Raw genomic sequence first — 23,993 nt, 5'->3', positions numbered from 1 at the left:
TTTCCAGGCTGGCTGCTTTCCTTCTCATCCCCCTGGGCCTCCTGGACCCATGAGTGGTCACAGCTGAGGAGGGCACCTGGCATGGGTTGGAAATGAGCTGTGCGCACCCCCTGGTGGCAGGGATGGAGACCATGCCACCCCAGGAAATGTGTTGGCGGAGTCTTCCGAGCATTCGACATACATTTGCACTAAGTGCCAATTCCGGCCCAGGCATTGTTCTGGGCCCCTGAGAGCTCCCAGGAACCAGGCCAGTGTGGCTCCGGCACGCTAGTGGGGGGAGACAGACAGTAAACAGACTCACAGATAACTAGGGCAACTTGAGAAGTGTGCAGTGTGACATTTCCAAGCCAGAGAAAGACTGGCTGCCTTGAACCAAGTCCTGTCCTGCCCTGTAGTAGAAGACACCAGGCAAGGGTGATCTCTCTTTTTTTTTTTCTTTTTTCTTTTTGGTGCCTGAACTCAGGGTCCGAGTGCAGTCTCTCAGCTTGTTTCTGCTCAAGGCTAGCACTCTATCACTTGAGCCACCCTTCCACTTCAGACTTTTTGGGAATAACTGGAGATAAGAGTCTCACAGACTTTCCTCTCTGGGCTGGTTTCAAACCAGGATCCTTACATCTCAATCGCCTATGTAACTGGGATTATGGAATGAGCCACTGGTATCTGGCTGGCTTACAGCCTTTGTTTCTTCCTCCTAAAGACAAAGATGGTGACAGGAGGGGGCAAAATCGCTAGAGCACAGGGATCTGTTAGCATCAGATCACGGTGAGGATGGCAGCATGGAGCCCTTTCCCTGCAGCCGGGGCTCAGGGTACTGAATCTCTCGCTTCCCCTCCCCCCTGGTCCTGGGCTTGAACTCAAGGCCTGGGCACTGTCCCTGAACTTTTTTTGCTCGAGGCTAGCACTCTTACCACTTGAGCCAAAGCACCACTTCCAGTTTTTTCTGTGTGTGTGCTACTGAGGAATCAAACCCAGGGCTTCATGCATGCTGGCAAGCGCTCTACCACTAAGCCACATTCCCAGTCCTGTCCCTGAACTTTTTTTGCTTAAGGCTAGCACTCTTACCACTTGAGTCACAACTCCACTCCTGGATTTGCTATTTTTCTTGTTTTACTTTTTTTTTTTTTTTTTTTTTTGCCAGTCCTGGGGCTTGGACTCAGGGCCTGAGCACTGTCATTGGGCATTCCTCAAGGCTAGCACTTTACCACTTGAGCCACAGCACCACTTCTGGCTTTTTTGTGTGTATGTGGAACTGAGGAATCAAACCTGCGTCTTCGTGCATGCTAGGCAAGCACGCTAGCACTAGGCCACGTTCCCAGCCCTTCTATTTTTGTTTTGGTGGTTAATTGGAGATTAGAACCTCATGAATTTTTCCTGCCTGTATTGGCTTTGAACTGCAGGCTTCAGATCTCAGCCTTCTGAGTAACTAGGATTGTAAGTATGAGCCATCGGGGCCTGGCTTCAATGTTTTGTTTTTATGTTGGTTGTGGGAATTGAACTCTGAGCTGGGTGCTGTCCCTGAGCTCTTCAGTTTAAGGCTACCACTCTACCCCTTGCACAACAGCATCCCTTCCCACTTTCTAGTGGTTAACTGGAGATAAGAGTCTCTCTGACTTTAGTGACCTGGCTGGCTTTGAACCTCGATCCTCAAATCTCAGCCTCCTGCATAGTTAGGATTACAGGTGTAAGCCAATGTTTGTTGTTGTTTGTTGAGAAATGGTGATGCTGTGGCTCGGGTGGTTTTGAACTTAGGATTCTCCAGTCTCTGGTTCCCTGGTGCTGGTATTATAGACATGTACCACATGCTTATAATAAAGAGATGATTGTTGAATGGACAAGTAAATGAGTCTTGGTGCTGGCTGTGTAACCACTATATGTGGTGTTTTTTTTGGGGGGGGTCATGGGGCTTTAACTTGGCCTGGGTGCTGTCCCTGAGCTCTTCATCTCAAAGCATCTCACCTGCCCTTGAGCCACAGTACCACTTCGTTTCTTTTCTTTCTTTTGCCAGTCGTGGGGACTGGATTCAGGGCCTGAACACTGAACACTGTCCTTGGGCTTTCTCAAGTCTAGAGCTCTACCAGTTGAGCCACAGTACCACTTCCAGCTTTTTTCTATGTATGTGGTACTGAGGAATCGAACCCGGGTCTTCATGCATGCTAGGCAAGCACTCTACCCTAGGCCAAACTCCCAGCACCCACTTCCAATTTTCTAGAGGTTAACTGGAGATAAGAGTCTCTTGGCTTTGTAGATCCCGGGCTGGCTTTGAACCTTGATCCTCAGATTTCAGTCTCCTGAGTAGCTAGGATTACAGGTGTGAGATATTGTGCCCAGCTGGTGTTTGAATTTTTTGCCCTGTGACAAGACACTTTGGCACAGCAAGCCTCAGGCTTCTCATCAGTAAAAATGGGGGTAGCACCCATCTTGAGCTGACCTGTTATTGTTTGCTCTGCCTGGAGCCTCAGCCCCTGACTGTATCATGTGATCATGTGTGCATGTGATCTTTTTTTTCTTTGTCCTCTTACCTCAGGGCCTGGGCACTGTCCCTTAGCTCTTTTACTTAAGGCTGGCACCACTTCTGACTTTTTGCTAGTTAACTGGAGATAAGAGTCTCATGAACTTTCCTGCCCAGGTTAGTTTCAAAATATGATACTCAGATCTCAGTTCCCTGAGTAGCAGGAATTAAGGGGCTGAGTTACCAGTACCTGGCATGGCCTGTGGCTGTAGTGACACAGTCTGAACTCCACAGTAATCAGGTAAACCAAAAGCTCCAGGCAGCAGGCAGGCCTAACAATATTCCTGAGTGGTTGTTGGAGGATGGGAGGTCAGAGGGCTGTGAACTGGAGGAACCAGGCACTCAGACTGGCAGCAGGAGGGAGACAAGGGCTTGTAAGCAGTCCCAGAGGCCTGTTCCCCAGAGACCAGCTTCCCATCGGGTTCCTGGGTTCTCAGAGCACCCTCTGCAGACATGCCAGATCCTTCCTCAGGGACTGTGTGTGATTCCCAGAAGCACCAACCTTTATCCTCCTCACTCCCACTTACCACACTCCAGTCAGTGGACAACATTTATTGAGCACCTGTGGTGCTCAGCACAGTACAAGGTAAAGGGGAGGGGGGGAGGGCGTACAACAGAACCAAGGGTTACTTCCTACCAGGAGAAAGTGTCTGAAATCCAGTGTCTATGGCTCCTGACTTCTGCTAGTCATGCCTGGCTGTGTCCCTCTGGGCTCAGCTCCCTAGGGCATGTCTCCGAGACTGGCTGGGGTCCTCCTCCATCCGGAGAGACAATTCTTTCCTGAGAATCTTTCTCAAGGCACCTGGGGCCCAGTAGCCTTGGCTCTGGTGTGGCCTAATGGCCACCTCCACACTGAGACTCCAGAACTCTCCTTACCCCCTGGGGGAGGGGGAAGGGGAAGGGAAAGCCGCCTTCCCCAGTTCCCTGGGCCGCGTTCGCCCCCTAGTGGATGAAGCCAACCTTTATTTTCCTGTGCTCAGACGTGCAGTCTGCTCTGGCCTTGTGAAGTCTCAGGGGGAGTCTCCTTTCTGTGCCTTGGTGGGGCCACTGCCTCCTCTTAGAGCTTTCCAGTGGAGAGGAAATGGTCTCTGAGCCTCTCCACTCAGGAATCTGATCTACCCATTGGTAGGTAGTTTCTTCCCTGTCCAGATCCCTGGGGAAGCTGGAAGGCCAGGTAGGAAAGGACTGGAACAAAGGACTGGAACGTAGGTTTCTTCTCCTCTGAGGCCTGACCTCTGGCAACTGGGCTGAATAAGCTTTGGACTTGGAGAGAAGCAGAAGGTGAGGGCTGGCAGGAGGGGGCTGTCACACCCGTCATTCTCTCCCCTTGTTCTTGTCTGAGAGCTGCTTTGTACCCATTTGGATCCTAGAAGACTTTGGGGAGATGGGCAGGCAGCAGTGGCACCCCCACTTTGTAGATGAGGAAGCTGGGGCAGGGAGAGGCTGGTCCTCTGGGGCCTGGGCTGCCATGTTGTTGCCTTCCTGAATTCTCCTGACTCCAGGAGTGGAGGCGGCCATCCAGGGTCCCAGCAATCCTGCCTGTGCCCACGGGAGGAGAGGCAAATGCTGGGACACAGCACCCCAACACCAGAGGCTGCCTGCCAGTTAGATTTGCCTCATCATGCACACTCACCCCTGCAGGAATAGGGAAGGCCAAGAAGCACGAGGCCCTTCAGGGAAGCCCCCCTCACTGCCCTCCAGCTCAGGTGGCTTCAGGGGGCGGTGGTGGCAGACGCCGCGGAGGGCTGGGTGTGAGTGGCCAAGGAGGCTGTGGTTCTGGAGGGTGACCCGAGGCCCCTTCCCGCAGCTCAGAGGCTCCTGCCCCAGGCGAGCCTACTCCTCTGAAGCTTGACTGTCCTCGGCCTCTGGCTCCTCTGGCTGAACGTGGCTTCCCCTGGTCTGATCCTCGTCCCCTTCCGTGGGTGTCTGAGACACTCTGCTACTGTCCCTGGGAGTGGCTTTGATCCCTATGTCCCCATCTCCCTGCTCCCCTTTCTCTTCTTCCACGCTCCCTGCTTCTAGTTGGCCACTGCCCGCCTCCTCTGTGGCAGATTTCTGAGCATCGGGCCGCTCCGCCCGGCGGTAGACGAGGTAACCCGTTGAGGGAAGTCTGTGGGCCAGGTCTCCAGGGGACAGGCGGTGGTAGCCCTGCTCCTTGTACAGGAAGAGGCTGAAAGCATCGGGCTGGGGCACTCGGAACTTAGTGGCGCAAAGCTGGTTCAGGGTGGCAACCGAGGCCCCTGGGGGTACAGCCATTGTCTTGGAGGTGCAGCCACTGCTGGGATCCTGGTAGGCTACTCGGAGGAGGTGCTGTGCAGGAGAGAGAAACAAAGCAAAGCATTCAGCCCTGCGTGGGCTGGGCGCATCCAGTCCACAGCAGGGGACAGGCAGAGGCTGTGACTTATCCATGGCAGAACCAACAAGCAGGAATCCTGAGAGCTCTGAGTCAGGCGTGGGGCAGGACATGCGCAGGGGGTCTATAGGTCACTGCTGAAGGTGAAGGCTAGCGAGTGAGGGCCCCAGGAGCAGGACGGGTGCTCAGACATGTCTGCTGTGTGCTGCTCATCCAGCAGCAAGTCACCTAATCCTCATGGTAGCCCCACGTGTCCATTTTGCAGAAGAGAAAAATGAGGCACTTAGTGTAACTTTCTCAGGCTCCCAGGCTCAAGAAGTGGTAGAGCCAATAAGAACCCAGGAGCTGGGCTCCAGGGTCCAGACTTATAATCAGATCTAGAAAGAGTAAAGGACCTAGGCCCCAGAGTCTGGAGTCATCATCCAGTCTAAAAAGGGGCAAGGACAGAGGTGGTGGCAAGTGCTGAGGACCACAGTCCAGATGGAAATGTAGTTGGGACATCTGAGGCCAGGGAGGCAGAGCTCTGGCGGGGGCCAGAGGCAACGATTTGGGGCCTGAGCCTGCTACCTGTGCTGTTTCTTTCCATGTCAGTTTTGGGTTTTCATCTGTAAAACGGGGACGAAATGGTGCTAATTCTGAGCTTCTGTGAAATTCCAGTGAAGTGTCCTGTACCCACAGCCTGACACTCAGCACATGAAAACTACCCCTGCCTGGCAAGGATGGCTCCACTGCTTCCATTGCAGGGTGACCAGAGTGCTGGCTGGCGCTGGTAACTCTTGCCAATAATCCTTGCTACTCAGGAGGCTGAGATCTGAGGATTGTGGTTCAAAGCCAGCCCCGACAAATCTAAAAGATTCTTTTAATCACCCCAAATAGCCAATCTTGAGCGAAATAGCTGTGGTACAGTGCCTAGGCCCTGAGTTGAAGGTTCACTACACACACATATATAAAGATCCAGCCAAGCGGCTGGAAGTTTGACCTAGTGGTTAAAGTGCTTGCCTAGCATGCACAGAGACCCGGGTTTGATTCCTTGGTACCACATCCATAGAAAAAAAAAAAAAAAGCAGGGAGTGGTACAAGGCTTAAGTGGTGAGCTCTAGCCTTGAGAAAGTCCAAGGACAGTGCTCAGGCCCTGAGCTCAAGCCCAGGACTGGCAAAAAAAAAAAAAAAAAAAGCCAAGAATTTGGCCTAGTGGTAGAGTGCTTGCTTAGCATGCATGAAGACCCAGGTACGACTCCTCAGTACCACATACATAGAAAAAAACTGGAAATGGTGCTGAGGCTCCAGTGGTAGAGCTCTAGCCTTGAAAAAGCCCAAGGACAGTGCTCAGGCCCTGAGTTCAAGGCCCAGGACTAGCAAAAAAAAAAAAAAAGCCAAGCAATGGTGGTTCATACTTGTAATCTAAGCTACTCAGAAGGCTGAGATCTGAGGATGAAGGCTGGAAGGCAGGCCCTGCAGAAAGGTCTGTGATACTCTTATCTCCAATTAACCAGTAAAAAGCCAGAAGTGGAGCTGTGGCTCAAGAAGTAGAGTGCCAGCCTTGAGCACAAAAGCTCAAGGACAGCTCTCAGGCCCTGAGTTCGGCAGAAAAACAAAACAAAAATTCAAAACAACCAGTTACACCGAACGAAGATGGTGCAGAATGCCCATTACCTGAAGGCTGTGAGTGGGGGGCAGGCGGCGCTGCTCCCAGAGGCTCAGGGAACGCTGCAGCTCCTGTGCGGGACTTGGAGGAAGGCCTGGAGCCTGGGCCAGGCTACTCAGCAGGGCCAGGCTAGCAGACAGACTGGTCAGGTAATAGCCACCTAGGATCCAAGAAGACCAATGCAGCTCAGGCTGGGAGCGGGGAGGCTTGCTTCCCCCTTTCCCACTTACTCAGAGACTTAACAGCTAAGGTCCCCCCAAGGAGGTATCATGAGTTCCCTCACCCTCTCCGCTGAGCAGGGTTGGCTCCAACAACTCAGACATGTACTCAGCTTCTAGCAGGAGGTCAGGAAGGTCACACTGAACCAACACAAGACTCAGCAGTGGCAGGAACTCATCAGCGCCTGCGTCCTCGCCTGTAGAGACAGGCAGAAGAGAACACTTTGGGTCGGGAGGGGTGTAGTCCATGGTCAGAGTTCAAAGCTTGTCCCAGGCAGAGATGGCTCTCTGCCTCCCACCCAACCACAGGAAAGACTTGAGGAAGACGCTAGACTCCTGGAGTTCTGAGTCTGAGCCTCAGTTACACCAGCGGAGATGGGAGGGGCTATGAACCTCTCCCTGGAAGGGCCTGCCTCCTCTAATTCAGAGAGAGAGCTCTTTTTTTGGCGGGGGGGGGGGTGGGGAGGGAAGAGGGGGGGAGAGAGGTTATTGAGTTCTCCTGCAGACCTCACCCCAGCTGAGGCAGTGGTTAGAGGGCCCTCCAGGGTCCCGGGGTCCCACAGGAGGGCCAGGAGAGTCATACCTGCGTGGGTCTTCAGGGCTGTGTAGAGTAATTTACAGGCCTGCAGGAGTCGCTTGACCTGGGCACTGGGGGAGTAGGCATGAAGCAGCTGCAATAGTTTCTGGCGCACCTGCTCTGTCTCTAATGAGGAGGGCAGGCTCAGCTGGCTGCCCAAGGCTCCAGGGCCTCGAGCCCGAGCTAGGCGCAGCCCCTCAGCCAGGCGGCCAAAGGAGCCGTCTGTGGAAAGCCGGCGCCGCAGGCGGGCTGCCAGGATGGGCCGGAGAGGTTTGAGTACACAGCGATGCAGGGACTTCTCCAGGACATGTTCTGTCAGAGGAAGAGCAGGCAGCGTCAGGAGAAAGGGGCAGAGACACAGGATGCCCTGGGCAAAGGAAGGAGGAGGAGGAGGAGGAGGAGGAGGAGGAGGAGGAGGAGGAGGAGGAGGAGGAGGAGGAGAGAGGCACGCAAAGGAATGAAGAATTAGCATCAGAAAGGCAGGGGCACCATGGTGAGAAGGGGAGAGGCAGACCGGCAGGGACTGGAGTTAGTTAGGCAGAGCCAGAGGCAGAACCCACGAGGCCTGGGTTGGGCCTTACCCAGCCTCTCTGGAGATAGCAGCTTCTCAGGACCCAGCTCTGCACTCAGCATGGCCCTGGCCCGGCTCAGTGCCTGCCGAACACTCTGCAGCTCCTGGGGCTCGGGGCCTGCCCGCACCTGGGTCAGTAGGTCCTGCACCAGCTGGCCCACAGCTGTGTGTCTGTCTTGTGTCATCGTTGCTGCCGCCCGGACCACCAACCTCTCTGGTGCCAGCAGGGAGCAGAAGGCAGAGCTCATGGACCGAAGCAGAGGCCGCCTGCGCCGTTGCTGGCCCAGGTGCGGGGAGGTCACGGGGCTGCGTGGGGCCTCCGATGGCCCTTCTTCCTCAGAGCTGCTGGGGGAGCCGCAGTCCACCTCCTGGAGGGAGGGCAGGGGCGGGAGCCTCGGGCCCGCGCCCACTGGCACACGGTACCCCAGGGAGCTCTCCCTCCGCAGCAGCTGGCGAGGCGGCAGCCACTCTGCCTGGCTGGGCACGGCCCCGGGTAGCACGGGGACGGGGGGAGGTGGCACAGCAGGTGGAGACAGTGGGCTGGAGGTCTCCGTGGACACGCGCACTTTCAAGCTCCTCTTGAATTTCTCCCGCTTGGTGGGGCCCAGGTCCCCGGGGAAGAGGGGGTTGAAAAAACACAGGGCAGCGCCTGTGCCCTGGTCCAGCTCCTGAGGGGAGCGGGCCTTCAGCCGGGGCAGCATGGGCGCTGCAGATGAGCCCTGCTGGGTCTTGGTGTTGAGGGAGGAGTTCCAGAACTCTAGGAACCAGAAAACCAATTGAGCTTCAGCGAAGCAGGCTCAGGAGGCTGCGGCACGTAGGTGTCCTCCCTTCCTACCCCACTTGACCTCAGTTTGTCCATCTGTGCAACGGGTGACAGGAGAGCCCTTACCAATGCCTAGATGGGAGATGGCCTCCAGTTCCTTGTGGGTAGATGCCTGGTGGATGGCGCTGGGGAGCCGGAGTGGAAGGAGAAGTATGTCCCTGAGGCCAGAGAAGGGAGCAAAGAGCCAGGAATGAGGAGTGCTGGGGTCCTGGTGGGGGGTGGATGGGCCATTCTGGGGAGCAGGGTCTGTGGTCACCAGATGCCCTAAGGGAGACTCACCGGGTGTGGCAGTAGGCACAGATGAGCTGGATGAGGTCTGGGAATATGAGCGCTGAGCCTTCCAAGGAGACGCCTGGGAGACAGGGGCAGAGGGCTGTTCTCTGGGGGTGTCCTCACCCTATCCCCTGCTCATTTGGAGCCCCTCCCCGCCAGGCTGGCCCCTCTCACCCTCGGGGCTCTGTCGGATATAGTGGCTGGAGACAAATGAGGGGCCGCTGGCCTCTGGCAGACGCACACACAGAGCCTGGCACTGGTGGGTGTTAGATTTCCGCACCAGGAAAGTCTGCAAGTGAACAAGGCCAGAAGGCATTAGATCTGTGTCCAGCCCCTTCTCCCGCCCTTCCTCGGCGGGCCGTTTTCTAAAGTTGGGGGAGGTGTCACTCACCCCTGGCGGCTCGGTTCTCAGCACATGCAGAGCAGCCGCGGCATTGGCCCTCAGCTGCAGCCACACCGACCGGGTAAGCAGCAGCCGCTCCCTCAGGCTCACAGCTCGCCCGGGCTGCTGAGGCCCACCTGGCAGCCCGACACAGGCGTGAGGCGTGTCGTACGGGGGGTCCTGAGCTGGCCTGTGGGCAGACAATGCAGGCCTGAGCAAGGGTCTGGGGGAGCTCCCCCCCTCCCCAGGTAGGAGGCTCCTGCCCTCCCTCCCGGCCCTGTCCCGCCCACCCCACCTGGCTGCCCCTCCAACTTCACTAACTTTTCTTCCTGCAGGTGCTCAGGAGCAAAGTTTGGGCTGGGGACCTCCACAGGGTGCGGGGCCGGCTCCCCCGGGTCTTCCATGGCGGTGAGCTTCTCAGGCTTCTCTCGGGACTCAGGAAGAGAATTCAGCCCCCAGGCACAGGCGCACATTCCCGGTGGTGAGTAACACTTCCTGAGGGCGGTGCGCCCTGTCACACCCCGCCAGTTAACTCTTGTGTGTCCATTCTGGTCAGTGGCAGCTTCCTCTCAGGTCCAGACTCAGCCTCAGGAAGCAGGAGTTGGGGAAAGGGGAGGGGTACCCTCCATGTGAGTGCTACTTTGGGGTCACCAGTTGAAAAGGCACCACCTTCACACCACCACTGCCTGCAGCCCTGCCAACCTCTTCACACCATGCAGCTGGGTAAGGGATGGTTACGCAAGCCCAATTTAAAATCCCAACATGCCCAAGCCTTGCCCCTGGGTCGCCTTAAGAAGCCTGTGGTCAGCTGCTCACCCGGGGCTCTGCAGTGGGGGCTAACCTTGTGAGAGAGCACCCCCTGCTGGCCACAGATGACTCACTCTGGAGCCTACCTTGGGTTTTGGGACTTTAGGTTGCCATGGAGAAAGGATGCTGTGTCGCCATGGAAACCAGCCCCTTTGCTTAACTGAGGTTCTGGGGGTGGTTCTGACACTCACACTAACCAGGGGGAGTGTGGCTGTGAGGTCGTCAGCACATGGTGTTGCTGTCGGCTGCCTCCCACACACAGGCTCTGCCAGCCTGCCTTGCCAATCTGCCAAGCGACTGGGGCAGGTGCCGGCACGTCGGTCTCTGAGCACATGCACTGGCCCTTTCTCCTCCTGGGGCCACGTGCTTTTAATGCTCCAAGATTCACGTATATGGCTTCTGGCAGTGGTTCCAGACCCCCTGCTTCTACAGCCTGTTTTCCAAGTCAGTACCCCAAACTTCAGGGACCCCAAATATGCCTGTCTCAACGCAGATTGGAAGCCCCATTCCCTTCCAAGATAAATCAGATACAAACAGATCACGCTGGAGTCCCAGGAAAGGTTTTAATTCCAGTCCTCAAAATTCAGGAGGCAGACACCAGAAAGTGCCCTGAGAAGACCTAGGGAGCAGGGCTCCCACCTCAAGCTAGGGCAGACAAGCCCCCAATATATCATTTCTGGCTCGGAGTTCCCCAACAATGGGCCATGACTCGGGCCCAGCAGCTGGGGTGACAGGATCCGAGGTCAGTAGGAGGGTCGAAGCTGGGGCCCAGCAGCTGGGGTGACAGGATCCGAGGTCAGTAGGAGGGTCGAAGCTGGGGCTTAGGACAAGGCCCATCTTCTCTGTGGGGCAATGGCGGGCAAAGAGGCTCATCTTCAGGAGGGGAGGGTGGTGAGCTGATCAGGGATGGAGATAGTCTTGCTTGGCTAGGTTGGCCACAAGTGTGCCAGAACTGATGAGTACAGAGGAGAGGCCCAGGCCGGAATGGCTGGAGGGGGGCTCAGCAGCCATAGTGGAGAGCTTGCTGGGAAGTCCCCACCTTTCTGCAGGAAACCGTGAATTCAGGTATGGTGCCAGCCACTCCAAGAGCAGGGTCATGGTCCTGAGGACATGCGGGAAAGGGAAAATCACTGAGGAAGCTGACCCAGGAGGGAGGTAGCCACTTCCCGTGGGTGCACTCTCCCTGGCGGTTCTGCCCCCACCGCACTGGGTGTTTCATCTCCCTTCACAGCACTGAGCACGATCACTCAGGGCTTCCCCAATCTCACTCCAGCTCCCGACTTCCACGAAGCCCTCAAGACCCAGGTGGGGCCACTGTCCCCCTGAACTCCTCTGCTGGAGGCCAGGCTGGTGAGGAGGGATGGCCAGAGGATGCTCCCACAATCCTTACCATCTGCTTTTCTCTTCTGAGGGGACACTGCTGCCCTGGCCTGCAGGGGGAGAAGAAAAGGCTCCTGAGAGCTCACCTTTGGCTTGGTAAGCTTCTCCCCGAGCCTGAGGGCGGGGGGGGGGGGGGCTGCTTCTCCCCGAGCCTGAGGGCGGGGGGGGGGGCTGCTTCTCCCCGAGCCTGAGGGCGGGAGGATGGGGGGGGGCTGCTAGGTCAAGCTGCACTGAGAGGGGAAGCAGAAGAGCCATTCTGGACAAAGTTCTTCCATTCTGTCTGCCCTGGAACAAGGCCTCGCCTCCTCTTCCAGCAGCAGGAGCATCAGCAGCCCAAAGGCCGGGCCCCAGGGCTGAAGCAGAGGATACTGAGGGAAGGAAGAGAATGCCCCAGGTCTCCAGATACCACAGCTGGTGCCCAGATCAGGGAGCTGTAGTGCAGCCACCCTGAGGAAGAGGAAGACTGGGCAGCAGAGACTCACCTTTTTGATAGCAGTCCAGTCCTCCAGAATGTCGATCTCCTGCAGCATGTACACAATGTAAGGGCCTGGGTTGGGGGTCAAGGAAGCAAAATGGCCACCAGAGGGGCAGGAGAGGTGAATGGCCTTGGGCTGGGAGATCACAGCTGGGTGCAACCCACCCAGTGGTTAGGAGTGGTAGTGCATGGTCAGTGTGGAGAAGGCAAAGAGCCTGGATTCCAGCGCCAGCCCCACAGCCTACTCTGAAGACCCTGGTGGTCAGGGGCTCCACCGACTTTCTCACAAAGTCCACAGAGTACCGAGCCCTCCTGCCCTCAGGAGCTCTGCACCCCTTCCCCCACCCAAAGGCAGACCCTGGCCTCTTCCATCCCAAATCACACTTCACTTCCACGATGCCTTCAGATCCCTCCCTCCCATCTCATGGCCAGGTGGCCCTATGCTGACACCCTGCACAGCTGTGCACTGCACAGGAGGGAAGAAGGCTCCTGTCTAGAGTAGGTGGAGAGTCCCCTGGGATGGGGACGTCCCAGGGCAGGACATGGGAGGACACAGGGGCCATGGGATCAGGGAGAACGGCAGACAGGAGCTCTGGCAGAAGTGAGTGAGGTTCTGGGGAAGGGCTGTGCATGCAGACCCTCACTCGGGAAGTTACAGGGAGTCAGTGAGCTCAGCTTCCTATTTTTTTTTTTTTCTTTTTAGGTCTGAGGGTCCAGGGAGGACCCAGAACCCCACGAGAAACCCCTGCCAGCCAGACTCCTCTGGACATGGTGATGGGATACTGAACAACCATGAAGGAGTCTTAATTACCTCTGTCTCCTGAGCTCCCCCCACCCCCCTTCTCTCCTCCCCCCCACCCTCCCTCCCCTCCGCCCAGCCTTGGACACTCTGGGTAGAAGGATACCAGACACAAGAGGTGCCTTCTTCCTCTTGCTGGGCGGTAGTGATTCCCAGGTCTTTGAGCTGCCTCTGGCGTGCAGTTTGTCATCCCACCACTCTGTATCCCAGACCCAGAGCCATGATCAGGGTGCTGCCCCACATGCTGCCCCCACCCCTGCAGCCTCTGTCTCAATGGGCAGCATGGCCTCCCCTCCCATACCACCACCACTCAGGGCACTGGCCCCAACCCTGGGCTAGGGGCTGGAAGTAGGCACTGGCATTCCCTCAGGGCTGTGTATGCCTGGGAAAGGCTTTTCCAGATGAACCTCAGTCTCTCCCTCCATTTGTTTAGGCGATAACCCCTGTCTCTATGAAACCCCAAATGAACACAGGTGCTGTGAGGGGCCGGGGGCTGTGGCTCTTGCTGGCTTGTCAGATGGATGCCCTCTATTCTGGAAAGAAGATTGAGGGCTCATTCTATGTGGGACTTGAGACTGGACCCTTTCCAGAAGTCTCATCTAGCCTCACAGAAGCAAGTCTAAGCCAGGCCTGTAATCCTAGCTACTCAAGAGCCTGAGATCTGAGGACTACAGTTTGAGGCCAGCCCAGGCAGGGAAGTCTGTGACACTTATTCCCAGTCAAGCACTAAAAAGCCAGAAGTGGCACTGCGGCTCAAGTGGGAGAACACCACCCACCCGTCAGCAAACAAGCTAAAGGACAGTGCCGTGGTCCTGAGTCCAGGCCCCGGTACAGTACACACACATAGAAACAGGCCCATCCCCCAGGTCAGCGGGGGATCTGAGGTCCAGTGAGGGCCGGCGCTGGTCCTCACCAGAGCTGAGGTCCAGGCTCTGGCGGTCCTCCTCCAGCCTCTGGATCCGCTCCTGCAGCTCCCCCTGCAGCGTGTCGTAGAGCAGCAGCTTCTCACTCTGGAAGAGGTGCAGTGCTCAGCCAGGCGGCTCCAGGCCCTCAGCCTCCTCCTCACCTACCCCGCAGGCCCCGAGGCAGCTCACCTCCAGGTGCTGCTTGGCTCCCTGCAACTCACACTCATACTTATTCCTGATCACATCCAGGCAGAAGCCCTTGTAAATGCCTGCAGAGTGAGAGAGAAAGCCCCATCTGGCCAGCGGCTCCAATACCCAAAAAGTAGGGCCACAGAGCCAGGCTGAGGCAGGTCAGGGACAGGAATAAAAGGGGACCAGGACAGACACTGTGGGTTCTGGTGGGGGGAGGAAGACAGCCACAAACCTGCCACCTGAATACGGATCTTGAGGCTCCGCTGCAGCCCCCCAAGAGGCTCTGTGTATTCTGGGGCTCTTTCGGCCCCCACCTCCTCTAGACGCAAGCGCAGCTGGCTCAGCCGTTCCCTGAACAATCTGGGAGGTAAGAGGGCAGCTGTGGGCCATTGGCTCTCCATAGGTCTACCTGTACTCAGAGGCAAATGTGTGCCAATCGCCTGCTCCCCACATGCACCAGCCTCCTGCCTCCTCCCCAGTCCCAGCGGGGCCCCGTGCTCACTTCTCCTTCAGCTCTGAGAACTGCTTCTCCAGGTCTAGCATCTCACTGACGCACTCGCTGCGGCGCCGTTCGTAGTCCTCATCGTCCATCTCTGGGACAAGAGGCCAATTACGGGTGGCCCTGGTGTGGGGGTGGGGGAAGGTGGCTGCTCGTGTGTGTGTGTGTGTCCACAAAGGCTCACCTGAGCTCTCCTCCTCTGACTCCGTCTGGCTGCCACTCCGCTCCTCCTCACTGTCATCTTCCTCCCCATTCATCTCAGCAGCTGAATCACCCTCTGCTTCCATTGCTTCAGAGTCTTTGCCTGGAGGCTGGACGGGCATGGGGCTCTGGGAGAGGGAGTGCGGTCATTGGTTAGCACTGCCCAGTACAGGGCAGGAGGAAAGTCAAGCAAGGAGTTGAGCTAAAGTGAACCCTCAGAAAACACAAGGGGTGACATCTGCCCCTATCACATGAGCTTGGAGCCATAGAAACGCTCATGGCCGTGGATGCTGCCTGTTGATCTCAATTCTGGGAACACTGGCCAAGGATACAATCTACAAATGGGAAAGGAAAAGCTCCCCAAAACTTCTGACTGGGTCTACCAGTGTTCTGCACAGAGCAGACTTGAACTTCCTCCTTACATCCAGCAGCCACAACAACAACGAAAACAACGACCCAAAAAAACATCCAACAGCCAGGCCTCACACTCTCCCTCCCTCCCCGAGTCCATGCTCTGCCTATAATGACTGGTTTCTCCTCCCCACAATACTCCACAATTCTCTAGACTCTAACTGGGCGTTAGGTCAAATCTTTGGGTTTTTTGGGTTTTTTTTGTGGGTCATGGGGCTTGAACTCTGGGCCTGGGTGCTGTCCTTGAGCTCTTCAGCTCAAGGTTACAGCCCAGCCCCTTGTGCTACAGCGCCACTTCCGGTTTCCTAGGGATTAATTGAAGATAAAGAGTCTCACAGACTTTAGTGCCTGGGCTGGCTTCAAACGTGATCCTCAGATCTCAGCCTCCAGAGTAGCTAGGATTACAGGTGTGAGCCACTGCACCAGCTCTTCAGGTCAAATCTTATCTCCTGCTTCCTGTGGTACCTCAGGTGCTCCTCTCTATATAGCTTTAGCTTTTCCTTTTAGGCAGATATTAGGGTGTGATATATCCTTCAAAGTTCAGGTGTTGGAAACTTAATTCCCCATGCAAAAGTATTGAGAGGGGAACTTTTATTTATTTATTTATTTATTTTTTGTTGGTCATGAACTCTGGGCCCTTGGGCCTCAGCACCACTTCTAGTTTTCTGGTGGTTAACTGGAGATAAGGGTCTCATGGACTTTTGTGCCCAGGCTGGTTTTGAACTGAAATCCTAAGATCTCAGCCTCTGAGTAGCTAGGATTATAGGCATAAATCAACAATGTCCAGCTAAATTTTTTTTTTTTTTTTGCCATCCACCCTATCTCTGGGCCTGGATGCTGTCAGGCTCAAGGCTATTGCCCTACTTTTGAGCCAAGCCCCACTTCCCATTTTCTTTTTTTTTTTTTTACTTAGTTTGCCAGTCCTGGGCTTGAGCTCAGGGCCTGAGCACTGTCCTTGGACTTTTTCAAGGCTAGAACTCTACCCCTTGAGCCTCAGCACCATTTCCAGCTTTTTTCTATGTATGTGGTATCGAGGAATCAAACCCGGGTCTTCATGCATGCTAGGGAAGCACTTTAACCACTAGGCCAAACTCCCAGCCCCCACTTCCCATTTTCTAGAGGTTAATTTGGAGATAAAAGTCTCAGGTCCTTTTGTGCTGGAGTAGAGTAGCTAGGATTACAGGCGTAAGCTGCCACCAGCATGCTCCAGTATTTTCTAAGAAAAAGCAGAGAGAGAGAGTGCACACATATTGGGCATGGTAGCATATGTTTGTAATCTCAGCTCTTCAGAGGCTGATGCAGAACTGAGAGTTCTAGGGTAGCCTAGGCTAGATGAGACTATGTCTTAAAAAAAATAGATAAAAGCAAGCTGGGCACAGTGGCTCACACCTCTAATCCTAGCTACTCAGGAAGCTGAGATCTGAGGATCACGGTTCAAAGCCAGCGCAGGCACTAAAGAACATGAGATTCGTATCTCCAGTTAATCACTAGAAAACTCTAAGTGGCATCACAGCTCAAGGGGTAGGGTGGTACCTTAAGCTGAGGAGCTCAGGGACAGTGCCCAGGCCAAGAGTTCAAGCTCCATGAAAAAAAAAAAAAAAGCAAAGAAGCTGGGAGATTATCTTAGTGGTAGAGCACTTGTCTAGAGTACACAGGGACTTGGGTTCAAGCCCCAGCACCGGGGCAGGTGAGTTAGGGTAAGGATCAGAAACACTAAACTTTACTCAGTTCACTTCTCCAGTCATTACCTGTGACTTTCTTGCAGTCACTGCAATATTTTTTCAGTGCTTTTCTTAAGTGATCTTTCATAAATATTAAACACTGATAAACATTCCTTTTAAAAATATTTCATTCAGGGCCGGGAGTTTGGCCTAGTGGTTAAAGTGCTTGCCTAGCATGCATGAAGACCTGGGTTCAATTCCTCGGTACCACATACATAGAAAAAAGCCAGAAGTGGTGCTGAGGCTCAAGTGGTAGAGCTCTAGCCTTGAGAAAGTCCAAGGAACAGTGCTCAGGCCCTGAGCTCAAGCCCACGACTGGCAAAAAAAAATATATATATATTTCATTCATCTGATAGTTACTAAGCACTTACTATACACTTCATACCGTCCGTCACCACAGCAGGTGAAGGGGTACAGTTATAGAGGGCACCATTATGGCTCCATGAGCTTACAAGTATAATATTCCTGGAAGAGGAGTAGAGCAAAGGGGCTGGCAGTAGTAACTGCCAGGAGGGTGTGAGAGTTAGGACAGGGGGAGAGGAATCTAGCAGAACCTGAGCTTGCAGTGGTAGTAAGGTCTTCCCGGGAAGATGGACTGGGTGAAGGGTCTGAAGTTACTGAGAGAAAACTCACTGGACGGAGAGAAGGGAAGGGAGGGGCAAGACTCTGAGCGCCCTCCCTCCCCAGACGTGGGCTGGAGATTTGGCCATCTGCATACAGCAGGTTGCTCAGGCTGCTGGGTGCTATAATCCTAACTACACAGAAGGCTGAGGTTTGAGAATCACAGTTTGAAACCAGGCCAGGCAGGAAAGATGGTGAGACTTTTTTATAATTCACCACCAAAAAAGCCAGAGGTAGAGCTGTGGCTCAAGTGGCAGAATACTAACTTCAAGCAGAAAAAGCTAAGGGAGCGAGCTCAGGTTCTTAATTCAAGCTCCACTAACCCCACCCCCAACCCCATAAAAGGAGCCCTTGTTTTCTTTTCTTTCTTTTGCCAGTCCTGAGGCCTGAACTTGCTAGGTCTGCCTGAAAGAATCAGCCCTCTCCCCATGCACCTCAGAAGTTCCCTCCTAGCTCCTTCAACCCAGTGACATGCCTGGGGGCAGTGAGAAATCACCCAGACTGAGGTATTTCCCCATCTTCTTTTTTTTTTTTTTTTTTGCCAGTCCTGGGCTTGAGCTCAGGGCCTGAGCACTGTCCTTGGACTTTTCTCAAGGCTAGAGCTCTACCACTTGAGCCTCAGCACCATTTCTGGCTTTTTTCTATGTATGTGGTACCGAGGAATCGAACCCGGATCTTCGTGCATGCTAGGCAAGCACTTTAACCACTAGGCCAAACTCCTGGCCCCTTTCCCCATCTTCTGAAATGACCTCCACGTCCGGCTGTGGCCACGCCCTTCCCCCTAAATAATCTCTCCCCTCCCACCACAGTGCCTCTTACTCTGCCTGAATTCATCTTGGGCTGCTGGAGGAATGCTTTTTCCCTCACACAATAAACTCCCTTCTCTTGAATTGTGTGGAGTTTCCTTTCGGCAGACCTTGCAGAACTCAGGGCCTGGGCACTGTCCTTGAGCTTTCTGCTGGCTAGTACTCTACCACTTGAGCCACAGCACCACTTCCTGCTTTTTCTACCAAGAAATCGAACTCAGGGCTTCATGAATGCTAACGAAGCACTCTCTAGGCCACACTACTGGCCAAAAAGAGCCCTTTGTAAAGGAGGAAAACTCTTTTATTGGGAGGAAGCAGTGGAGACAGTGCCAAGTACTACCAGGAGAGCAGCTGAGATAAAGACTGAACTGTCCAAAATCTCTGCCAACTGGAGGCTTCTGTTTCACTGTGTTGTTCCTCCAACTTCTCTGGCCACTGCCTTGTAAGGGTTTCAAATAATGTAGAAACTGCTCCTACCAGGAAGCCTTCTTGATTAATACTAACTATTGCCCATTCCAACGCGTTTAGGAGCCTCATTATGGCAGGGCTGCAGACATTTTATCTGCAAAGGGCAATACTGGCTTACTTGTTAAGTTTGCACACGCGAAAAAAAAAATTTTTTTTTGAGTAACTGTTCCAATTCAGGAACTGTTTTTTGGTTTGGTTTGGTTTTCTTCCAGTCCTGTGGCTTGGACTCAGGGCCTGAACACTGTCCTTGGACATTCCTCAAGGCTAGCATTCTACCACTTCAGCCACAGCACTACTCCTGGTTTTTTTTTTTTTTTCCTGTGTATGTGGTACGGAGGAATCGAACCCGGGAAGTGAATCCGGGGTCTTCGTGCATGCGAGGCAAGCACTCTACCCCGGCCCAGGGTTAGACTTCTTGAAGCCAGGTACCTGTACGGGATCAGCATTCTTTGACACTGACGAGTGCCTGGCCTGCGGGAGCGTTCCCTCCTGCTCCTCAAAGAGTTCCCCAAGGCCCCGAACCTGAAAGTCAGCCTCGGGTCCCAGCACTGGCGCGCGTCGGTACCTTCTTGTAAGAAGCAAGATTGAGTCTTACCTCTTCCAGAAGCACCTCTCTCCTACAGTAGACTCTGAGTGCGCTTAAGTGACCACCTCTCCTTACCCCAGGGACGCCCGGGGGAGGAGCACCGCGGCTGAGAGTTGTAAGGATGGCCGGGGGGTGAGGGACGGAGGAGCACAGCCTAAAGCGCCGCGCATCTTGGAGGTGCTCGGGGGCGGGCCGTCGGGGGAGGGCTGACAGCTCCCCGGAAGCCCCGAGGTCCACGCCAGCTTCTCCGGGCGCTCCGGGGTCTCGCGCCCCTCGCCCCCCTCCGAGCGCCGGGGCAGGACGGACGGCCGCGGGCTGCCCCGGCCCGGCCCGGCCCCGCGCGCGTCGGGTCGGTTAAGTCGCCGCTCTGGCTCCTCGGGGGGGACTGTGCCGAACCGACCTCCCGGCGGCAGAGGCCGGACCCGGCGCGGAGATACGCACCGCAGGATCGGGGGCTTCTGGTCTCAGCGTCCGAGACTCCCAGGTGAAGGGTCGGAACCCGAGGGCGCCAGCGGCGACGCCCGCTGCCGGAAGCGCCGCGCAGCTCCCTCTTCCCCGGGGCCGGGCCTGTCGGCGCTTCCGTGTGCGTCATCAGCGGGCGCCCGCCCGGCGGCTCTCCATTGGGCGGCGAGGGCCGAGGCCTGCCGGGATACCGCGGGCGGTCACCATGGCAACACGGACACTCGCCCGGGCCTCGGGCCTGTCCGCGGGCCCGGCCGCCGTGCTTTCCTCGCGTTGCTGTCTTCGTCGCGCGCCATCTCCTCTCGGGGTGCCAGAGGAGGACTCTGCTTCCCCGCCCCCCAATTCAGGAGAGTAACGGAGGCGGCTGTGGGTGTGAACACTCGTTTATTTACACATTATCATCCGAAGCAGAGAATGCCCAGCCCAGCCCGTGGGAGGGCACAGGTCCCAGATCTCAGCTGTCACACAGATCCCAGATCCCAGATGTCACACAGATCCCAGACCCCAGATGTCACACAGATCCCAGATCTCAGCTGTCATACAGATCCCACATCCCAGATGTCACACAGATCCCAGATCCCAGGTGTCACACAGATCCCAGATCCCAGATGTCACACAGATCCCAGATCCCAGGTGTCACACAGATCCCAGATCCCAGGTGTCACACAGATCCCAGATCTCAGCTGTCATACAGATCCCAGATCTCAGCTGTCACACAGATCCCAGATCTCAGATGATGTCACACAGATCCCAGATCTCAGATGATGTCACACAGATCCCAGATCTCAGATGTCATCGTAAGAGTCCACTGTCACTGCCCCTCTGGGCTCCCGAGAGCTTAGCTAAGAACTAAATTCAGTGCTTTGTTAAGTACCCAGGCTTGTCATTTCTGAGCCATTCGTATCTTTTGCTCTCTTTACAATCCACCCAAAGTTGTTAATAATAATAACAATAATAATACTGTAATAATATTAATAATACTTCACATTTGTACGAAGCTTACAGAATGTTTTCACACACAGCATCTCATCTGAACCTCCCAACAGTTCTGTGAGGTAGGTATGCTCACCTCCCTTTGTACAGACAGGGTAACTGAGGCTCAGAGAGGTAACAGAATTTGCTCAAGGCCACACAGCTAGTTAGTGGTAAAGCCGGGACTTGGTCCCAGCACCCCATGTTCAAGTCCAGTGTCCCTACACCACAGCTACCTCGGTAGCGTGGAGTGACATTTCTTGCCCTCATCAGGCCTGAAGGGTGGCCTGAGGAGCCAGAGGCTGAGACTTCTCAGACTTAGGGAAGGGAAAGACTCAGCAGCGACGGGGAGAGTTGGGGTACTTGGCCTTCAAATCCTGTTTGAACTGGCGGTACAGGATCTTATTGTGCTGGTTTTCAGCCTCCTTTTGGGGATGGAACTTCAACGCTTCTTTGAAGCCCTTATGAACCAGGAAACCTTCGTTCAGCACCTCGAAATCAAACCCTGCCACATGCAGCTCACAGGCCTGTAGTGGGAGAGATAAGTCAGCAAAGTTTGATGACATTTCCAGGCTCAGATGGGCATCTCCGAAGCCATACTGCAGATTCCCCTGGGAACCTCCCGCCCAACTTTTTTTTTTTTTATTTTTTCAAAACTAAGGCCTTTCCTGCCTCGAGGCAGTTTTTTTATCCAGGGCTACTCCATTCTAGAACCCACCACCCACGGCACCACCCCCTCCCACCTGTTGTCTCCCTGTATTTAGATACCTGGCTGATTCGATTGAATCCATACTGCCGAAAGCGTTCGTCAAAGGTGGGCACCTTGCCTCCAGCTACGTAAAATGGCTCCCAGGGGTCCTGCCAAGGCACTACATAGGCAGGCCTCAGCAGACTCTCTTCTGGCAGGTTGACCCAGCGGGAGTAGTTGGTGGGCGCCTGGCAGGGTGTGCACAGCCCGTAATAGAAGGGCCGGACCTCGCCCACTTGGTAGAGCTGCAGCAGCTCTGTCTTACTCATGGGCATGCGGCGGGCTCGGCGGATCTCGAAGGCAGGCACCACCAGGGCCGTGCCCCCCCACTGGTTGCTCTGATCCAACATTTCCCGAAGGCCTCTCCACAGCCCCTCACTGGGCACCATGTCCACGTCGATCACCAGAGCGTAGTTGGCCCCCTCCCGAGCCAGGTTCCTCAGCAGGTTATTGGGATAGGAGACGTTGGTTCCCAGGGCGTAATTGATCCCTGGCTGGGCCACCCTGGCTAGCTTATCAAAGACCTCCTGGCAGGACCGCAGGAGGGCGAACTCCCCAGGCTCCCGGGGGTCGGGCACCGCGGCCTCATAGCGTGAGGGGCACACGAGGTGCATGGCGACCCTGGCGCGCATGTCGGGGCAGTGGCTGCTCAGCGCGTAGGCCAGCACGGTGGCCAGCTGCGCCTCCTCCTTGGTGGCCGCGAACACGGACACGGACAGCGGGCCCTCCCAGCGCTCCAGCAGGCCGGACAGGTGCAGCAAGTTGTCCACACTGGCATGGGTGGCCAGGATCACGTCGTTGGGGTCCATGGTGGTCTTCAGGAGGCCCCTGTAGACCCGGTAATCGCCGCTGGTGTCCAGGACGCCTCCGGAGGCCAGCGCGGCACGAAGCTGCGCCTTCACCTGGTCCACGGATCGCGGGGACGGCGGGAAGAATTCGAAGTACTGGTCCTGCTCCTCCTGCCCGTGCAGACCGGACAGCAGCGACAGGTAGAGCAGCTGCAGCATCGCCACCAGCATCAGCGCCGCCAGCAGCAGCTGGTAGAAGGCGCATCGGATGGCGTAGGACATCTGCATGGTGCTCCGGGATCGGGACGCGCAGCGGGGACCACCGGGCCGAAGACTCCGCCGGCGGCCGCGAGCCCGGATTTACCGCAGCCTGCCGAGCGGAGCCGAGCGGAGCCGAGCCCGGCCGAGCCGAGCCCGGGGCGCGGCCCCGCCCCCCGCCCGCCGCCCGCGGCCGCGCGCGCGCCACGGCGCCCCCTGCCGGAGCGGAGGAGCCGCGGCACCCGCCGGCCCGCGGCCCCGCCCCGGCCACCCGAGGACCCCGGGGTCCGCCCCCACCCCCTCCAGGTCAGGGCGCAGCCCGCGCCGCCCAGCGCGCCCCGAAACCCAGGCACGCCCGTCCCGAGGCGAGGAGAAGCCGCGGCAGGGCTCGGCCTCCGCTTAGTGTCGGATGTCGCGGTGGCGGCCGGGGCGCGCCGAGAGGAAATGGAAGGCTTTTCCTTTTCTCCCCCTTGTCCACCGGGTCCTGGTCACGGAGCGCCATCAGGTCGGGGTGGGGAGACGGGCGAGGGAGGCCTGGCGGCGCCCAGATGAGTGATAAGGAGTGCAGAGCGGCGCACCGCGTGCGGGACGAGGTGGCCGAGTGGTTAAGGCGATGGACTGCTAATCCATTGTGCTTTGCACGCGTGGGTTCGAATCCCATCCTCGTCGGTGCGGTCTGTTTTACAGAGGAGGGGCTCTTAATTTTCTACACCAGTCCTGGCCGCGCAGCAAGGTGTAGGGGAACGGAAAGGGGGGTGCTAGCGGAGTTCTGTCCCGGGGGTGCCCCCTGCGCCCCCTTGCCGCCCTCCAACTCCGCCCGGAGCCTGGGCGCTCCGCGGAGCGCAGGGCTGGGGGGCCCAGCAGCAAGGTGTAGGGGAACGGAATGGGGGCGCAGGGCTGGGGGCCCCCGAAGTCGTTGCCGCGACGTGGGGTCCCCCAGGACCCCTCAACTGCCGGAAGATCCCATGTGTGGTCACGTACACTATTACTCTCAGGCTTTCCCTCCCTACCCCTTCTCCCAAGGTGGAGGGAGAATGCACCCACGCGCGCACACCGGCCACCCGGACATGCACACACGCGCGCACACCCGCCACCCCGACACACGCGCACACACACAGCCACGCACACGCACACGCGCGCACACCCGCCACCCCGCCACGCGCGCACACACACAGCCACACACGCACAAGCGCGCACACCCGCCACCCCGCCACGCGCACACACACAGCCACACACGCACAAGCGCGCACACCCACCACCCCGACACACACACACACAGCCACGCACACGCACACGCGCGCACACCCGCCACCCCGACACACGCGCGCACACACAGCCACGCACACGCACACCAGCCCTGCACGCTGAAGACGCTTAGTGCGTGTGCGTTGCTTTGGCACATGGCCTGTAGAAAAGAAGGGGCCATCGGGCTCCACTGCTTAACCAACTTTATGAAATAAATACCTCTTTCTTTTTTTGGGGGGGTGCCACGTCAGGGGGTTACCTCTAGAGCAGAGTTCTGTGGTTCTGGGGAAGAGCATCC

The 23,993-nt window shown here is 56.4% G+C and overlaps 3 protein-coding genes and 1 non-coding gene across 6 annotated transcripts; 1 reads left to right on the top strand and 3 right to left on the bottom strand.

Annotated features, from left to right (window-relative positions):
• Positions 1 to 3,707: 3,707 nt before the first annotated feature.
• Rin1 (Ras and Rab interactor 1) lies at positions 3,708 to 10,104 on the bottom strand. The gene is made up of 10 exons (XM_090347313.1): positions 9,673 to 10,104; positions 9,361 to 9,541; positions 9,144 to 9,258; positions 8,976 to 9,048; positions 8,763 to 8,854; positions 7,884 to 8,630; positions 7,309 to 7,614; positions 6,791 to 6,922; positions 6,516 to 6,667; positions 3,708 to 4,819 (listed from the first exon to the last, which is right to left on the bottom strand). Exons 1-10 carry the CDS (start codon positions 9,822 to 9,824, stop codon positions 4,343 to 4,345), a joined length of 2,427 nt encoding a protein of 808 aa, XP_090203439.1. The 5' UTR covers positions 9,825 to 10,104; the 3' UTR covers positions 3,708 to 4,342.
• A 603-nt stretch (positions 10,105 to 10,707) lies between these two features.
• On the bottom strand, positions 10,708 to 19,790 carry Brms1 (BRMS1 transcriptional repressor and anoikis regulator). 2 transcript variants are annotated; one of them, XM_090347311.1, is made up of 10 exons: positions 19,664 to 19,790; positions 14,593 to 14,737; positions 14,412 to 14,502; positions 14,142 to 14,269; positions 13,907 to 13,986; positions 13,726 to 13,822; positions 12,919 to 13,011; positions 12,021 to 12,085; positions 11,549 to 11,588; positions 10,708 to 11,260 (listed from the first exon to the last, which is right to left on the bottom strand). In XM_090347311.1, the coding sequence occupies exons 2-10, from the start codon at positions 14,729 to 14,731 to the stop codon at positions 11,253 to 11,255; spliced, it is 741 nt and encodes a 246-aa protein (XP_090203437.1). In that variant the 5' UTR covers positions 14,732 to 14,737; positions 19,664 to 19,790; the 3' UTR covers positions 10,708 to 11,252. The 2 variants fall into 2 exon arrangements, with proteins under 2 accessions (XP_090203437.1, XP_090203438.1); XM_090347312.1 differs by lacking the exon at positions 19,664 to 19,790 and adding an exon at positions 19,232 to 19,639.
• A 261-nt stretch (positions 19,791 to 20,051) lies between these two features.
• Positions 20,052 to 22,570, bottom strand: B4gat1 (beta-1,4-glucuronyltransferase 1). 2 transcript variants are annotated; one of them, XR_016538010.1, is made up of 3 exons: positions 21,425 to 22,570; positions 20,188 to 21,183; positions 20,052 to 20,137 (listed from the first exon to the last, which is right to left on the bottom strand). XR_016538010.1 is itself a non-coding variant. In XM_090347309.1 (2 exons), the coding sequence occupies exons 1-2, from the start codon at positions 22,478 to 22,480 to the stop codon at positions 20,992 to 20,994; spliced, it is 1,248 nt and encodes a 415-aa protein (XP_090203435.1). In that variant the 5' UTR covers positions 22,481 to 22,570; the 3' UTR covers positions 20,052 to 20,991. The 2 variants fall into 2 exon arrangements, 1 of the variants encoding a protein (XP_090203435.1); XM_090347309.1 differs by having other exon boundaries at positions 20,052 to 21,183.
• Positions 22,571 to 23,037: 467 nt separating this feature from the next.
• Trnas-gcu (transfer RNA serine (anticodon GCU)) lies at positions 23,038 to 23,119 on the top strand. Its single transcript has one exon. It is a non-coding gene; the product is annotated as a tRNA-Ser (tRNA).
• Positions 23,120 to 23,993: the final 874 nt, after the last annotated feature.

Source organism: Megascapheus bottae, chromosome 16, assembly GCF_031878675.1.
Source record: "Megascapheus bottae isolate mThoBot1 chromosome 16, mThoBot2.hap1, whole genome shotgun sequence".
NCBI classification, from domain to species: Eukaryota; Metazoa; Chordata; class Mammalia; order Rodentia; family Geomyidae; genus Megascapheus; species Megascapheus bottae.
The sequence above is the reverse complement of the archived record's forward strand: the minus strand, read 5'-3'. Positions and strand labels throughout refer to the sequence as shown.